The 19,324-nt window shown below is 35.5% G+C and overlaps 1 protein-coding gene across 1 annotated transcript; it reads right to left on the bottom strand.

Moving 5' to 3' along the window:
* Window positions 1-2,208: 2,208 nt before the first annotated feature.
* LOC109068677 (transcription elongation factor SPT4) lies at window positions 2,209-5,114 on the bottom strand. The gene is made up of 5 exons (XM_042757245.1): window positions 5,084-5,114; window positions 4,280-4,334; window positions 3,866-3,921; window positions 2,580-2,633; window positions 2,209-2,491 (listed from the first exon to the last, which is right to left on the bottom strand). Exons 1-5 carry the CDS (start codon window positions 5,112-5,114, stop codon window positions 2,424-2,426), a joined length of 264 nt encoding a protein of 87 aa, XP_042613179.1. The 3' UTR covers window positions 2,209-2,423.
* Between the last annotated feature and the right edge of the window lie 14,210 nt (window positions 5,115-19,324).

The raw sequence follows: 19,324 nt of genomic DNA, 5'->3' as shown, positions 1-19,324 counted from the left end.
GTTTTAGTTAAGTGTGGGTTAGTTGGGTGTTCAAATCACTAACCATAATATGAGTCCCAGTAAACACCATTAAGGAATCTGAGCTCTTAATTGAGACTCTTCTCTGTTTCTCGAGTTAGTGTCAGTTTTATTTCCATCAGCAGGAGTTTGAGGAGCGACAGCGTCCTCTCTTGGTGTCTTCTCAAAATGACACAGGGTCTCTGCTGGTGTATGAAGGTGCATTTAAGACTTTTAGAGCAAGTTAATAATATTTAAAGAATAAAAAGAAGGGAACGCTACAGTATATATAAATATTTTCTCAAATTGTGATTGTATAATGAGTTGTAATAGCAACACTGCAAAGTGTTAAAATACAATCTTCATTACTTTTTAAATATTTTACAAAAACAAAATCTTACGGTTTAAACAGTTCTGCTCCCAAACACTTGAATTTGAAATTAACTTTTACTGTAACTTCTGATCACACTACAAAAGAAAGGTGATGTTCCTCATCAGTATTTTGCACCTCAGCACCTCAAAATATGCTTAAATCAGATACATTTACTTGAGAAGCAAATCGACATAAGAAGTCTTGTTTTCTGAGAAACTAATCAAAATGAAGTGTTTAAAACGATTAAAACGAAAACAAATATCTACGAGTGGGCTCAGAAAAATCTTAATTCGACTGACACATTCATTAATGAACTCACTTTTGTTCAGTTTCTCAGAAAACAAGAATTCACATCTACAATTTAATCCACAATTAAATAAATATTTATATAAATATGTATAGAAAAACAAAATAAAAAAAATTAGAACAAAACCAAATACATTAACTATTTAATTTTAGAATTTCATACAAGAATTAAAACCAATTAATATGAATAAAACACAATAACCATCTGAATAAATACATATTTTACATTCTACAAAATTGGTCCAAACCTATGTAAAAACCCTATGAAACTTTATGTAAAAAAAAAAAAAAAAAGTCTCCCGCATTTTCATGTCACTACCGAACAACAGTGCATGTTTTTTAGTCCATGGATGAGACTGAACCTCTACATTTATGATCAGGAAATATTCTTTATAGTCACTCTCTCACAGCTACAGGGTGAGTAGACAGGCCCCATCATTTTGAGATAAATGTGCTCAAAAGTCTGAAAAATCTGTGTGGAACTCTAAGAAACGTCACTACCGAACACCTTTTTCCTGCAATTAAGCACACTTTTTTTTTTAAATATCATTTAATTTTTATGTGTGTACAACTGTTCAGAACTGTGCTAGCTAACCATGTGCTGATTAGCATCTTCTGAGACAGGTTCCAAACGTATCTAAAAATTGTTATTGGTGGTTCCTCCCAACGCTGAAACATGTCATCATTGTCTCGGTAGTGAAATTTTTGAGTGTTATCCCATAAAATTGTTCCAACTGAAACGTCATCATTGTCTCGGTAGTGACAAAAGAGAACACAATCATATTTGGGGAAAATAAACAAAATTTTAGTAGTTATGCAATTTTTTAGGATTTTAGCATATTTTATTAGTGTTTCAGTATGTATGCAACTTAAAATTCTTTAATGTGATGTGGTCGCTACCAAAGCATTACTGTCACTACCGAAACATGGGATGTTTTGTCAAAAATAAAGTATACTGAATTATCAACTACGATGTTATGAAAGTTTTTGGTTCAGTGTATATTCAAACTGATGAATCCTTAACTTTGAAATCTTAACTTTTACAAAGAGAAATTCAAAATACAACAAATCTCATAAATTACACTTGAAATATTGTTAAAAATGTAATTGTTATTGATTTAGCTCTGAAAAAAACAAAACTTAAATTGTAAAAATATATATTTTCATTGTAGATGTAAGCAAAATAAAAATAAATAGTCAAAAAAAACCCTCCAAAAAAAATATTATTATTTCTTCAGTAACAAAAAATTTGGGGAGAGGACAAATATTCCAAAACTTTCTGAAAATACAATATGAGAATTAACTGTGCAATTACTAGAAATGTGTACCTACATACATACTAATTTTTCAGAAAAAAAAATAAATATTTTTTTCAATACGTTTTCAACTCTGTAGAATGGCCCATATATATACATACATACATACATACACACACACACACATATATACACATATACATACATATATATACATACATATATATATACCACACACACACACACACACACACACAGTCTGAGTAGGAATCAAAATGCTGTTTATAAAACTTTTTATTCATGTTTAAACCATGTACATTTATCCATCATCAAACCATAATTGCTCCAAATACCCAAAAAAGCAAGTAAAAAAAGATAATCCTAAAACATTAAATGAAATAACAAACAATAACAGACCAGCAGTCTCTAAAACAGCTGGTTATGAGTGTAGCTTTACAAACATGTGATCCATAAACGGATGCAAACTGTTTTCACGTTTTAACAGCCGTGTCTCTAGATCTGTAGATGACGCCTCTGCTCTTCAGCTCTCGCACCACACCTGAGAGACAAAACACAAACTCAACCTCATGTGAGTGATTTCACATAAAATACAAAAAGCCCTTTATTTACAGTCATCGGACACTAACCTGGAGGTAACCGGCCCGTTACTGTAACCGCATAGACACCTGGCTTGAAGTTACCTGAGAGAGACACCCACACTGTTATTACTGAGCTGGATAACGACACTAGTGCCTCTGTAAAGCTGCTTGATAGCTTATTAGTCTAGATGGAAATAGGGGTCCACGCGCACCCCCCGGCTTTTTTTATGCCACCTGCTTTTTTAAAATCCTTAAAGTGTCTATTTTTAGAATCTGCCAGGTACCAAGCTGAAATAATGTCCCAAAGGGTTCTTTTTTAACCCTTTGCTGCACCCGACGGAACCCGAAAAAAATCAAAAAATGATATAGAAAGTGGCATAACATTAGAAGTAACCGTACAACATACAGAGACAAATGAACACATTTCCCTTACAATTCTGACCCCAGGAATTTAATGGAATGGTTATTTTTTGACATTTGACAACATATTGACCTTATTTCTGGGACAAAAATAGCAAAAAATGGCCAAAGATGTGTAGAGGATCAACTATTTTTTCGTTTTCTCAAGCGCATAGGGTGATTTTTTTTCCACAACATGTTATTTCTTATATGCAGCAATTTGGAGGGAATACCTGTGAGAAGAGCATTGCAGTAGTCTATACGTGAGGTGACTAGTGCGTGAATGAGAACTGCAGTATTATTATTTGAAAGAAATGGACGGAGATGATTAATATTGCGCAGATGGAAGTATGCAATCCGTGTGATATTATTAATCTGAGCTTTAAAAGATAGTGTGCTATCCATGATGACACCCAAAATTCTAACCTGAGAGGAAGGACAGATTGCAGTATTGTCAATGTGTAAAGAGAAACAATTAGATTTAGACACAACAGATCAAGTGCCAACAAGCAGAGCCTCAGTTTTATTGCCATTTAATTTCAAGAAGTTCGCTGAAAGCCAGTCTTTAATTTCAACTAAACAGCTTGACAAAGATGGCGGAGGAAAAGAGACCCGGTAGTTTGGCAGACAGGTAAAGTTGGGTGTCATCCGCATAACAGTGAACAATTAATACCATATTTCCTTAAAATATCACCAAGATGGGAGCATATATATATAATGAAGAGAAGCGGGCCCAAAACAGAACCCTGGGGAACACCAGTGGTGACTGTAGATAGTCTTGAACTAAAACCTTTAAAAAAAACACTGTTATTTTCCTGTTTATTGATGTGAAGCACCTTTGAAATCGTCTGTATTGTGTAAAAGTGCTAGATCGGTGTGAAAGATGAGTGACTGCTTCTGAAATTCTCACAGGTCAAGTGCACTCAAATACTCACTGATTCTTTGCCATTTCGCCACCCAGCTGTCCTCCGGGCTCATCATAGCAATAACACTATAATAAAGACATCACACATTAGTGCTCAAACGAAATCCAACACACATGTGCGTTTTTTTTTGTTTTTTTATTTAAAGGAACAGTCGACTCAACAATGGATATCATACCATAACTTTGCAAACCAGTGTAATTCTCTTTCCTAAAGTTGCATGGGTTACTCTAACGGTGCTTTTTAAATGTGTCTCACCACCTGTTGTCATTACATGGACAAGAGCAGCTCACACATTCTGACAAATATCTCTGTTTTGGGTACAAGGAAGAAAGCAGGCGAGCCATACAGGGAGAGTAAATGATGCTCAACTAAAAAAGGATTAAAATATCAAACCAAAACAAATGTAAATATGTCATTACGCACCCATCAAAAGAAGAGCTTGTGCATTCATAAACCATCTCCCGGTTGCCCTTCCATACTCAAACATAACAAACAGTCATAAAACACATAATACTATAAACAAATTATATCAGTACTTTCTATGCAAACTGTTTCGTTTTATAAGGGCTGTAAATGCAATGCCTATGACTGCATCTAACAATATAATGTTTGCACTCAGATTACTGCATCTAACATAAATGTTTAACCCCGTAACTGTCTCCCACCTGTGTTCTTTTTGTTTTGTTGTCCGTTTGCCCTCTATAAAATCATAATTCATCATAAAGTATATATCATCCATTTGAAAGCTTAGAAGCCCGAAGATTTCATCGTACCCATTTTGTGAATCGGCATTGTGCTTACCATGGAAATGGTATTAACACATGGCGGTCTCAGCTCCCCATTAGTTTACCAGGTGTCAAATTACCAAATTCATTAACGCAACTTTTTATAATCTTGGCAACAAACATATCATTGGAAAGGTCTGAAGGATTCCAATATTTGGTGGTTTATTTTGAGAGGATTAAAATTGACAGAGAAATCTAGAGAAAAAATCATTTAGTTTTTTTTGATGGCTCCCACGTGCTGTTTGTGGTATGAAGGCCCTAAATAAAATCGTAACTTATTTAGAGACAAAAGGCCTTATTTTATTACAATTTTAGAGTAAAAACCTGCATCTTTATAATAAATACAATACATTAATATAGCATTTTATTTACAGTACATGTAAACGAATACTTTTTGATAAGATTTTTTTTAAAAATTCCACTTTTGCCCCAAATCTGCTACCTTTAGAGACCACCTTAGGTCTATATTCCATGTTTCATAAACAACTGTATTGACTCATACAACATAAAAACAAAAAATAAAAACACAGTAACCACATTAACAAAAAATCATCACACTATAACTACAAGACAATAAATAACAATAATAACATATAAACATAACACTGTAATAACACTTTATTTACATTACAAAAATATAACCGCGTTATTGATCTTGTGCCCTATCTATAGAGTTTTATACCCGCGTTATTGATCTTGTGCTACTAACATCCTCTCAAAATATCAAAATATACACATATATATAATAAAAACGCCTCTTTTTATAAAACTCTCTCTTACACCTACAAAAGAGCAAAAAAAAACACGCTCTTCAGATGATTCGGGACAGTCTCCAGAGACATTCCTACATCCCTTAAAAAATAAAAACATAAATACAAAAAAATAAAACAAATAAAAATATTCTATAGAACATCTGGAACAACCGACTAGTTTTCGACTAGTTGTTTTTTATCGAGCGTCTGCTAGCCACAACCGCGCATTCCGCGACGGGCAATGACGTCACTGACACGCGCCGCTCGATCGTGATTTGAAATAGTCTTGTATTACATTTTGGAAAAATGTTGAAAGTTATGTGGCATTTAAAACAAAACATACAATAACGTTTGAAGGGAAACAGATTATTACATATTTTGATTGTAGTATGAAGTTTATGTAATAGAAGTTTTATGTAATATTGTAAATCTCTTCATATTTTAAAATTTCCAAATAGAACCGTTTAAATTTTTCCAATATTGAAACTGATATATTTTGCGTCTCTTAAATTGGTAAAAAATAAGAAAGCTATTTCAGTAATTGATATATACTCAAAACTTTTCAATTGAAAATAGAAATTCCTTTTATTTTTTTATTAAAAAATGAAGTTTGTAAGTCTGTTTTTTAATGTGTAATATTTGTTTACGAACTGTAATGCCTGTATGTTTGTAATTTGAATTACTGTGATGCTTGTAAATCAGGGTATTCTTCCGGATGTCCATTCACAATCCGTTTTCATTAAAAAAAACAGAAAACGAAAAGACTCAAGAGGATTCAAGTGAGAGACATGGACAAGACAGTTTGGTCCGTGTACGTTTTGATCAGTTTCATTTTCCTATTTAGAAATTCATATAACGAGAAATGGAAAATGCTCGTTTTATATTTATTCGTTTTGCTGTTTAGTTATTTATTTATTTGTCGTTTGGGGTGTTACAAATCGGTTTTAGGGCTTTCAATATTTCATTTCGCACTTGTGGGCTCGCTGAAACGCTGCTTTCATTCATCTGATTGTGTCAACTCGCTCCGCCTTCAGTTCGTCTTTTCATGCTTTCAGAGGCAGAATCAGAGTCGTGCGAGGTGCGACAACTGTAATGTCTGAAACTATCGCTCACTGTTAATTAGCATAATATTTGAGGTCAGATGTAGCTGGGCACATATTGCTTGCTAGACACTGCGACCCTTCAATGACCCCTTTAAATTGTGTCTATCTTATAGGTATTGTATGAATATGTCCACTGATAAATACAGTGCATATAGTTCTGTCTCCTTGGATAAAAGTGAAGTGGTAAATCAAATTAATGATTAAATTAATTGAACAGATCCAGATAAAGGTCTGTAACATTTTACCCACCTTCTGTTTTTAAGTCAACAAGGTACTAGGTTTGTGTGACAATAATAATTAATTTTGAAACTTATATATCGTTTAAATTTATGAAATTAGTAATCTCGTTTTATTCATACTAAACTGAAATTTGTTTTCTTTCTCTTCAGGCTTCTTTGTTGGGCTTGAGAAAGCAAAAATATATTTTGAAGTATTATTATTTGTTATTATGAGAGTAATTGACACAGACCTAGCAACTTTAATGTTTCAACAACCAAATTCAGCTCAGATCTTGCAGACTCATCTGACTGTGCGGTGCTATATAACTGGCCAGACTTTACCCTTCCCCAAAAAAATCCTAGTGACTTTGTGTTATCTAAGGCAATGAAGGGAAACAATCCTTACACTTATGTCCACTAGAGGGGGGCGACAGGATTTCTGTGTTACCATCAGTTTAAATGACACATAATACATGAATTCTTGATTTTCATGTGTACTCTGCCATGAATAGCCATATCTGTGTACAAGAATAAACTTTCACACTTTAAGCTGTACAACTACTTAAAAGCTTCCCATTCTGGCTTTTTCAACCTACCCTCCCCCCAATTTTTATTTAAGATATTGTTTTATTCACACTGGTTTTTATTGCATTTAAATGTGTTGTCCATCTGGGAACTTTTATTTTTTTCATGAGCTGTAGATTTTAAGATGTACTCTAGGTGGGTGATAAATCACATGCAAAGAATGTAAAGAGCGAATGTCAGGACTCTCAGGTTCCCCCCCTGCTCCCTGGAGGCCGTTGTCCTGCAAAGTTGCAGCTACCCCAATAAACACACCTAGCTAAAGCAAGGTCTTCAGGATCAGTAGCAATGTTCCAAGCAAGTGTGGGGCTGGAACTGAACTCTGCATAACCTGGTTCTCTCATCCGGTTCATACCCTGTGTTTTAAATCATAACTTAATTTGTACAGGTTGGGTGTCTGCAATGCAGCAGTGTACGTCAGTTAGTACAATGGAAAATGTAATCTATAAAGACAAAATCTTCAGATCTGCATTTAGGGCACTAGCCTTGAGTCTCCATCCATTGGTCAAAAAATCAGACCTGGCACCCCACCACACTCCTGCTAGCTGTCAACATTAACTCGCGGCTGGGTGCCAAATAAAAATTTATTAGGTATTATGTAACAGCAAGTCAAATGTTAGAATAGAGGGCCACAGACGTGCACTGAATGGTAGCATTGAATAAACTGAACATGAGCAATACCCCATGTTAACTGTTTCAGGACCATATTTGTTTTTCCTCCTAGTTGACTGTGTTTTGGTTAGGATATTTAAAGATGCAGGTTTTTTTTTGTGAGGTGGGACTCTGCAGATAAGACACATGAAATGGTTTCCTTTAAGATGGTCACTAGGCTAGGTTTTGCCCTATGTGCTTGATTCCTGTGTTTGGAATTAATCTTCCTGAATTCTGTCTGGAACATATTTCCAAGCCATGAGGGGCCTCCAACCGACGTTCATGAAGTAAGGAGGATAAGTGAAAATTATAAATTAATTTTATGTGGTAATTTTTGATATTCTATATATATAGTATATCTATATATATATATATATATATAGTATAATATAGTCACAGTGATGTCTGATCCCGCTGTTTTTCTCATAACCGCAAATAAAATTAACAAATCGAGGATCTGTGTGGAGGCAGAGGTAACAAAAAAACAAACTGCATCTTCTTTAAATATCCTAACCAAAACACAGTAAACTAGGAGGAACAAATATGGTCCTGAAACAGTAACATGGGTATTGCTCAGTGTCAGTCTATTCAATGCTACATTCAGTGCCAGTGTGGTGGCCCTCTAGTCTACATTTGACTGCGCTGTTACATAATACATATAATAATTTTTATTTGGCACCAGCTGAAGTAGTTAATGTGGTTTTATATTAAATCCCCAGTCTTATCATTGAGCTAAGGTTTTATTATTTTTTTATTTCACACTTTACTTTTATAGAAGGAGATAGAATTATTTGCACGTGTATTTACCAGTGGGACAATATTCAGACAATACTATAAGCTAGAAATAATTTAAAGGGGTCACTTGCAGGTCGCAGCGCACGATTATGTGTCCAGCAAACATCTGATTCAAATATTACTCTAATTAACAGTGAGTGGTGGTTTCAGACATTTTCAGTGTCGCAGCTCGCCACTGACATCTTATTCTCGCCTGTGACAGAATGAAAAGACCGAACTGCAGGCTGAGCGATTCGACCAATCAGATTGAGAGCACGTTTGTTCAGCGGCCGCCCACAAGTGCGAAATGAAATTTGAAGCCATAAACCGATTTGTAAACCCCAAACGGACAAATAAACTAAACTAAACAGAAAACGAATAAACGAGCGCATTTTTCCATTTCTCCGTTATTGAATGTCTAAAATAGGGAAAAATGAAATGATCAAAACGTACACGGACCAACTGTCTTGTCCATGTTTCTCAATCACTTGGAATCCTCTTGATTCTTTTCTTTTCCTGTTTTTTTAATTGAAACGGATTTTGGAATGGACTGAAGACTACCCTGATTCTTTTATGATTGTTTAATTTGCCCTCTAATAAAAAAAAAAAAAAGACACAAAAAAAAAAAAAAAGATTTGAAATAGTCTTTTATTTGTGTTCATATGGGATATTGGTTTATTTAAATTCTGTCCCTACGTTGAATTTAGATCATTAATCTGTAGGTATATTTGTGACCAGTGGGCTGCATTGCCTAAAACAGCACTCCATTCCAAAGAGAACGCAAATAAGAGTTTCATGAAGAAATGGAAATAATCGAACAATAGAAAACACAGAGCCGTTTAATTCCATAATGTTTTTTTTTTTTTTTTTTTTTTTTTTTTTTTTTTTTTTTTTTTTTTTAAATTCCATGATGGTTAAAAATATTTTTTTAAACAAAATTTGCTCTAAAGCAATTTTACAGGGTGACCGTAAACGAACTGGACAAAATAAGAGTTTCATAATGGAATGGAAATTATCGAATGAATAGAAAACACAAAGCCTACTAATTTTCATAATGTTTTTTTTTTTTTCAAAATATTCCATAATGTTTAAAAATATTTTTTAGTCAAATTTTGTTCTGAAGCAATTTTAGAAGGTGACTGCAAACCAACTGTACTGGTCACAGCAGCCACTATAGGACGCCACTAACAACCCTCATCTACCATCTAACTCGAACCTCAACCTCATAATAATGCTTAAAAAAGTTCCATATTCCATATGAACAACCATAACATAACGGAGTGTAAACATAAATACACGTAAAGACGTTAATTAATCGGTTTCCATTAACAAACTTACAGAGATTTTGACGATACATGTATTGTGTTCTATTATGATCACAACTTTCATATTTATTGAATATTTCTAATGATCTGTTCAATCAAACACGTGTCTATTATGGACTAATGATGTTTTAAAAAGTAATAATGTTGTTATTATTGAATTCTAACGATGTTTATGTGTTTTCCATCATCTGCAGGTTATTTGATTTGATCATGAAGGATGTGGGGTCTAAGAAGTCTCTTCTCAGAGTCCACATCAACTACAATAAAACACAAGACTACAGATGAGAAAAGAGGCCAGTTTAACTTTCATACACTAGACTGAACAAAGTAAATACGATAAATAAGTTACCATTTTAATTATTTATGTTAAGTGTCATATGATGCATCAGGCTTTTACGGCTCATATAGTCTGATATAATGAGAATATGAAGTTAAAAAAACATTTTAATTTTATTACAAGACTCGGACAGTTTAGTGCAGATGCTCATATAAACAATGAGATCTTTAGAACAGCATACTTGCATAAAATGATATAAATATCAGCCGTCACTCTATTTCTCCAATAATATGTCTTAGTAAGATGAGATTGAAATGATCCAAACATATGATGCATGCAATGCAATCCAGTGATGATTGAGAGATCAAAAGATCCTGATGATCAGATTTGAGAATCACTGATTTTTCTAAAATATGATTGATGGAGAATCAAGTAAAGCCGAGCTGCTTTAGTCCTGTAAGTGTTCATATGGAGAGTTATTCTTACATTTACTTTATAAATATCGAAGCAAAAAAAAAAAAAAAAAAAAAAACTGGAAATCCGTCCAAAACATAATGAAAAACTTAATAAAAATTTTCATTTGTCAATACATCCAATGAGTTTTAGCATTTAATGAGATGAAAATGCTTCAGTTCATAAGTCAAAAGTATGTGGTTGGTTCTGAAGACACTGCAGTAATTATTATAATCAAAACTTAAGGAAAATTTTATTATAAATCATAATAATAATTTTTATCTGGGGTTGGGTTTTTCCCATGAAACAAGTTTTTTCATACATCAAGTTCAGTTGCAGTTTTGCTTGGTTCATTATAAAATGTATATTATATCAAGATTTGACTCTGGCCCTCATGCATACTAACATAAAATGACACCTTTAGACTATCATAATTTACAGTTTTAGAAAGAAGTGCCAGAACTGACGCCTTGAAAAAACTGGTGTATTTTTATTTTTTTATTTTTATCTTTCAGTGATCTATAAACTTCTCTAAAGCTCCTTCACACTCACTTCTTAGGTTCTGTATGACTGTATCCCATCAGCAGAAGGGGTCTGAGCGAAGCCCGATCCCTCCGCGCTCCTGGATCTTTCCTTACAGTGATGCACCTCCCTTCTTCTCTAACAAAGGCATCCCGGTTTCTGTGATCCGTCTCAATCCGTACAACACTTCTCACAGCGTTCAGTCCGGTCCCAGCAGTCTGTTTCCACAGGAGCCTAAATATACACCTCAGCAGCTGTCATATCCTTCTGTATTTTACTCGCCAGGTACTGACTTACTTAATCTTACAGTACATTAAATAAATTCATTAAATAAAGCCATTGTTTAAAATGTTGCAAATAGTGTTTTCAGTGTATTTCAGTAGTTTCCACATGAAAAGGACTCACATGTGTCTCCTCTAGAGTTTGAGTAGAGAGCTCTACAGTGTCTTAAAATATGCTCAGATTTGCAGAGAAACATCGGAGACGAGACTGTGGCTGTTGTGATTCTTTTCACTTATGAACTTACTGCACTGTATGTTCAGTGTTTGTTTGTTTGTCTCGCTCTCAGTAGTTTGTCAGTGTTGCACTGCTGGTTTTATTGCTCTCTGCACTTTACCTTCTGCCTCTAAACCTGAACCTGACAGTCCTCAGAGCTCCAGATTAGACACTGCAGTATCCAGTCCTGTGAGAGACGAGCGTCCCTCTGCCATGGCCTGCAGTGTGGGAGCTCAGTACATCAAACTGGAGTCTGAGGGACATGAGGTTGAGAAGCAAGGAGCCAGTCAACTCAAAGAAGATGATTCAGTATCTCTGGAGGCCTCAAAAAAGGTCACTTGTATCATCTTTGTTGGTCTTTAGCTAAAGATACAGTATGAAAAAAATTAAAACTGAGCCTTCATGGACTGATGCTATAACTCCATGCTCTTTAATCAGGCTGCTACAGATCAGAAAGTGACTCAGGAAAGCATCAAAAACTGACAGCAGAGCAAGACTCACTGCAGCTGCTTTAGGTAGAACAGTTTCAGATTATATCACACCCTCAAATTATGTTTTTACACAATCATTCAGATTTTTTCTTGTAACTTTTTATGACTTTATGGTTGTTATGATCCACAGAAGACAGGCAGGATTCATCAGCATATGCAAATTACAAGCATCATAAAGTTATTATTATTAGTTATACAAGTTATTTACAGTATTTAAAAAATGGTATGAACTATTTAAGACATTTTTAAAGATTGGAAGTAGTGTTAATTTAATATTGCATGCTGTTTTTTTTTTGAAAAGTTGTTTTCTCACAAAAGTTTCTGACTAATTTTAATGGCACATGCTTTAAATCTCTACAGTGAATGTGATATTAATTATCATATATATATCTATAATATATATATATATATATATATATATATATATATATATATATATATATATATATATATATATATATATAATCTTAAATTATTTGCCTTATATTCTATACATTTCAGTACTCACAAGTATCAATATATTATTTTTTTTTTTAATTGTAGCACAAGAGTGAAAGTCAGATTTTAACAGCTTTGAATGAACTGATTTGTTTTCAGCTTTTTTTGAATTTGAATAAATGCAAAGCAAGTGAAATCCCTGATAAAGGCTGCATGTGTGTCATTGCTGTGTTTTCTGTTATTTTGACCGCTCAGATAATTATATTTTTTATATTATTATATTATAAAGCAGCTCAAGTCATGATGAATGTCCAGTCAGGGGCATCAGACAGGCGTCAGAGTCACTCAGTTTAACTACGAAAAGGCCTACTGTAAATGAAAACCTGTCTTCCATTAAAAAAAAAAATGCAGAAAATCTATTCACCCTCATTGGCTATTGACCTGTATTTTAGTCAGAGGCAACAGTTTGAAGTCTTAATGATGAATATGTTTCTTTTGGCTTCTCAAGACATTAACTGATGGACTGGAGTGCTGTGTATTACTTGTGGATTATTGTGATGTTTTTGTCAGCTGTTTGGACTCTCATTCTAATGGCACCCATTCACCGCAGAGCATCCATTGCTGAGACACTGATACAATGCTACATTTCTCCAGGTCTATTGGCATTAACAAATTCATCTACTTGTTGGATGGCCTGAGCGTGAATACATTTCAGGACATTTTCAGTTCTGGGTGAGCTGTTCCTTTAACATGGCTGTCAGTTTGCATGCAATAGAGGGATAATAATTATTCAGTCATAAGTCCATTACATTATACAAGGTTATTATGAAGCTTACAGTTGTTACACTGATGATGATTATATTCACGTCACGCTTAGAAAATCAGTTTTGGCATCCAGCATCGTTCTGTAATTATGCTGTTTCTCCAGTGATGTCAGCCAGAGGGCGCAGTGTGTGTGTGTGTGTGTGTGAGAGAGAGAGAGAAAGAGAGAGAGAGAGAGAGAGAGAGAGAGAGAGAGAGAGAGAGAGAGTGATGTGTGTACATGTTTTTCTATCCCGGCGGGGAGTTAAACCTGAATACACACCTACTCATGGGGACTCGTGTCACCCTGGGGACCTAAATTGAGGTGTCCATGGTGAAAAAAGCTTATGAATCATACAGAATTAGTTTTTCTGAGAATGTAAAAATACAGAAAGTTTTGTGTGAGCGGTAGGGTTAGGTGTAGGGTCGGTGTAGAGCAATAGATTATACGGTTTGTACAGTATAAAAACCATTACACCTATGGAGAGTCCCCACAAGGGTAGTAAACCAGACTTGTGTGTGTGCGCGCGCACGCGTTTAATGGGTCGGATAAGTTCTGCTCCACCCTCGCTGACAGTCAGCAGGTACACACACACGCTCACACTCACGTTCACTCTCAACTTTAAACTTTTCCAGCGTTCCTTCTATTAACATCGACAGCGCGTGCGGATTCTACACTTGAAGTGACTGGATTTCTCGACATGGATCTGTGGAGATATAATCTGAGTCGAACAGGTTTGTGAAGTCTTAGTTAATTTAGGAACATGGAAATGAGTGTTCAGAAACGGCTCCCTCCTGACAGTGTTTTCGATCGCTCCCGCAAAGTTCATGTTTTATCTGGATAATATATTCATATATTTTTTTTTTTTCCGTCGCAGTTTTTTATGTTGGACCGCATGGGAAACATTTCCAGGCGTTCTCAGTGGGATTGTTACGCGTGTTTGCTACGGCTTGATCAGAACGGAATAACTGAGACAGTGTTGCATTGACGGATACGGTGATTCTGCTACAACCTGCTACATTCTGGAATGTTTGGAATCCTTTGAAGTGGACGCGGCGCACCGCACACTAATGGAGTCATTATGACGTCACGTTATCAATCACGACGCGCGGGAAGCCACGGGGAAATATGTAATATTACTGATCTGACCTTTAGGCGATCATATTAAACTCTTTTTGTGGTTTAAATCAATGCTGGCGCCGCTGTCAATCACTCTGTCAGTCATGTTCTGTCAGTGATACAGGCCAGTCGCCTACTGAAGTTCCTTTAAATTGTTAATAATATTCTTTTATTTCAAATCTCATCCCTGCTGAGCATAAAAAATAAAACTATCCACTCTAAAAGCCATTGTTTTTTTTTTTGGACAGTTTCAGTGACCTCTAAGGATTCTCTTGTCTTTTATCTGAGCTCTGATTGGACGGATAGCTTTGTGGACAGTGGATAATGTATGGCCGGAGCCCGCCGCTGCAGCCAGGACAATGAGGGTTCCTGTGCGGCGACTGGCCGGGCTCTGGCCGTGGCTGCTCATGGCTGCCTTGCAGGTGGCGTTGGGCCACACGGGCCTGGAACTAGCCGCTGCTGTGGAGTCCGAACGCTCCGCACCCCGAGCCATGATCAAGGTGTCACTGCTGAAGCAGGAGCCCACCAGCAGGCCCATCACCCTAGAAGCTGATTCAGGTAAGAGCTGGAAGATGTTTTCAGGGTCTTTTCTCATTCATGCAATAGACTGAAAATTTTCCAATCCACAAAACGTTCATTAAATTAACAAAAGTTCTTTGTTGGCATCTTCTTGAAATAAACCATCCTTAAAAATAGAAACTAACCCATTTATATAAAAAACCCAACAAAGAATCAACTTAAAAACAAAACATCTGTAAATCTCATGCATCTTTGCTCCTAGGTAACAACGCAGGATCTGTAAGGGAATACAGTTGTGTATCTCATGCATCTTTGCTCTTGGAGGCTTTAACTGGCAGACATTGGCATTAAAAAGTATTTGGACTCTTTCGACATTGTCTGACTGTCAGTGCATTAGATGTTAGATCAAAGCAAGTGTCATTTATTGAAAAGAAACCGCACAAGCGCACAATCACATTCTCTTTATTTTTGACTATTTCTTGGCGCCACTGTAGATGTTTTGTCATATAGTACCAGAAAACAGTTCTGTGCATGATCATTTTGGTCTTGGAGGCTTTAACTGGCAGACAGTGACCCTAAAAAGTATTTGGACAACTGAGCAACACTTAAAACTGTCTGAATGCCAGTGCATTAGTTGTTAGATCAAAGCAAGTGTCATTTGTTCCAAAGAAACAGCACATGCATGCTCTTTAGGCAAAACAGTTAACCAATTAAAAATGCAATAACTTTGTTTATTTTGGACTTTTATTTTACATTTTTGGGCCATGATACAAGCCATGTAGTTCCAGAAATGCCAACAATTCTTTGGATGATCAATAACATGATGGCACAGTGTACAGCGCTAACGTTGTGTCTCATCCGAGAACTGTTGTCGTCTCGCATGCAGAGTCACTCACCTGGGAAGTCATCGAATGCATCTGCGTGAGTGCCAAGAACCGCCCGGGTCTTATTGGAACTGATAGATTTGTGGTGTTGTAAACTGTTAGGTCTGTTCTCTGAGGCCATACTGCCAGATGTTCAGGCTTTGAAGGCTGCAAGTTCTGCGATTCTCTGCGAGAGCCATCCAGATCTAGCCAGAGGGGATGCACTAACTGTAAATGGATCTTGAAAGCCTTTATCCCTGTGGGAAAGAGTTATTGCATCATGAAAATAAACTAAAACCGATTTCTAGTTAGTGCAATGCGTGTTTGTGATCATCTTGATGAGATTGCATTTGAATTTGATAGCAGTTCATATTAAAAGATGATTGCTTCATTAGACACAGGTGAAGAAAAGTGTTTCTGGAGATTTGTTTTATTGGCAAAATGCATTTATCTTCTCTGTTCGTTGCAAGTTGTAACTAGATTTTTACTGCCTGTCCAAAACGTGCTGTTTTGTGGGTGGTTGCTAAGGTGTTCAGAGTGGTTGCTAGGTGGTTTCTTACTGTTTCAAGTGAGGAAAGTCCACCCTCAAGTCTCTGTGATATTCTGGTCTCTCCTCAGTGTAAGTCTGAGCGTTTATTTAGGCTGTTTTATCAAAATCACAAATGTTTTGAGGTGTTATTCATGCCGCCGGTAACTAGTATCTACATGCAAAGTGTAAATTATGAATGCAAGCCTGTGCAAAAGAACATTGTGGGTTTGTAACTCAAAGGTTGAAAGTTCAAGCTCTGTAAATGGTGTTTTGTGAACGGTCGAGGCGATGAAGGCGGCGGTTGTATTTGAGCGAGTGCTTTGCATTGGTTAAGAAACATCCGTTGAGTAGAACTAATTATCAGAAAGATAATGCATGCATGTGTGTCTGATTTACAGAAGGGTATCAGTCTCTTGGTTACAGAGAGCGTGTCACACAGACAGATGCTTTTTGTTGCAGCGCCAACCTGTTGCAACAGGCCTGGCTTGCTTTGGCGCATTGTCCTCCTGCATAATGTTCCCTTCCTCTAGGGGACAAAGTGATAGAAGCAGGTGGGGGTAGGGGGAAGTTTCTGTCTTTTCTTCCCTCACTTTTTCCTTTGGCCAACCCACATGAATTCAACATTGTGGCTTTTATCTCCTGCTGGGAAGAATGATATCCAATGATCTACTACTGTAGCATGTTTTTATACTGTGCATCAAATTATGACGTTCACTAAAAGACCACTATTTTTTGGTCTTTTGACAATATTTGATATATTAATCTGGATATTTACTGTATTTGCTTTGAAATTGCTTCTTTTTTTTGTTTTTTTTGTTTGTTTTACTTTGCTATTAAGATTAAAAAATGTTTAATATAAAAAGTGACATGCAGTAAAAATCTAGTTAAAATGGTAATAAAGGCATGTTTTCCACAATGTTTTGTTGAACAAATGGAAAAATATGTACAAAAGGTTTCTGTATACTTTTAATCTTTTAATAAATATCTAGAATATGTTGTGTACTTATATACACACACACTGTATATTGCTTCTAAAGAGGGTTTTTTTTTTTACATTAAAATACATTAAAAATCTTGTTAAATTAATCAAGTCATGTTTTTCACCTAATGAACACAAGGAAGAATATTTACATTATATTTTTCTTCTAAAACTACTTACATTTTTTAAACAATTAAATACAGTACAAATCTAATTTTAAAAAAAGGCCTGTTTTCCACAACATTTTATTCACCAAATGAAAAGAATATTTACAATATTTTCTAGACATTTTTACTAAAACTTTTTTTGATCTTTTAATAATAATAAAATAAAAATTCTGCTTGTAGTGATGACACCAATGAAAGGTTAAAATCGAGTGCTGAATTAATTTCATATGAGAAACAAATCTAAAATCAGAATAAAAAAATTATCTAGTGATGATCTTTTAGCCAAATAAAAAGTGCACTGAAATCATTACGATGTTCAGTGCTGCTTAATTTTATATTTCCAGTCAAATACATGGTGAACGTTCAATATATGTCACCTGGCACTACAGTCTACGGTTCATTTGCCTCTGTATTGAATTCCAAACTGAATGAGTGAAGCAACAGCCTGCCTCTTTAGTTAAGTGTGCTGGATTAGTGCTTTTCCAGGCGTGTCTGCCTTCGCTGTCCTCGGGCGGCTCTGAATCCGCCGCGTTGAGGATGACAGCCAGTTTTCATAACCACCAGTAATTACACATCTCCCATCCCATTTGATCTTCCTAAGCATGTTGTTTCTCCAGGCCACAGGTTGGCGAGCGGCGCTACCCAAATTTGACTGGCTTTTCTGGGCCGGTCGGCGGATCACAGGCAGAGAAAAACAAGATCAGACATGATGATGGTGGAAATGTTTTATTTAAGGAGAACCGGCTTCTTGGCGCAGCCACTGGTCTTTAATGGAGGCCGATCGTACGTGCTCTGTTTATTTTACATTACAAATGTGCAATTTGATTTGACACAAGTGGTACCTTTTGCTGTTTAAACCAAAAATATATTAGATTTTATATATATATATCGTTCTAATATTCCATTACAGACGTACTATTTGTACGTCAGTAAGACACATGACGTGAAGTCTTTTCACCGCACCGGTTTCTTTCATAACTCTCCAAATGCATTGTGTAAGCATAACAACTTTTCAAAAAAAAAAACACCAAAGACTTGTCTTTAGTGCGGTTTATGCAAATAAAGCAACACAGCGACCCCCAAAATGTATTTAATTATGGAATAAATATTATAAACTAGGAAGCTTGTTTCCTCCACATGATAAAAACAAGGTTATTATGACTTTATTTCATAAATCTCTTTTTATATTTCACAATTCTGAGAAAAAAAATTGAGATATAAACTCAGAATTGCAAGATATTACCTCGCAATTGCAAGAATTGTCATATAAAAAGTCACAATTACCTTCATTTTGTTGTGGAGACAAAACGATAATAAAAAAAAAGTCAGAATTCTGAGAAAAAAATTGAGATATAAACTCAGAATTGCAAGATATTACCTCGCAATTGCAAGAACAGAGGGTGAATTGTCATATAAAAAGTCACAATTACCCTTTTCATTTTGTTGTGGAACAAAACAATTAAAAAAAAGTCAGAGTTGTGAGAGAAAAAGTCGTAGCTAAGTCTTTCTAATTTCATTTTGGTGAAGCAATCATAATAATACAGAATCTGCTATTTTGTCCGACAAAGAAACCAGAGGAGAGTAGATTAATGTAGGTGGACTTGAACTTGAAACATGTTGTGTA

This window comes from Cyprinus carpio, chromosome A5 (assembly GCF_018340385.1).
Source record: "Cyprinus carpio isolate SPL01 chromosome A5, ASM1834038v1, whole genome shotgun sequence".
Taxonomy (NCBI): domain Eukaryota; kingdom Metazoa; phylum Chordata; class Actinopteri; order Cypriniformes; family Cyprinidae; genus Cyprinus; species Cyprinus carpio.
This window is presented reverse-complemented; position numbering and strand designations above follow the sequence as displayed.

Coding starts and splice junctions, on each gene's coding strand:
- LOC109068677 (XM_042757245.1), bottom strand. CDS start 5,114: ATGGAATATAGACCTAAGGTGGTCTCTAAAG. Junction 3,922..4,279: donor ACAAGCTCTTCTTTTGATGG/GTGCGTAATGAC, acceptor TCTTTATTATAG/TGTTATTGCTATGATGAGCC. Junction 2,492..2,579: donor AACGGGCCGGTTACCTCCAG/GTTAGTGTCCGA, acceptor TTTGTCTCTCAG/GTGTGGTGCGAGAGCTGAAG.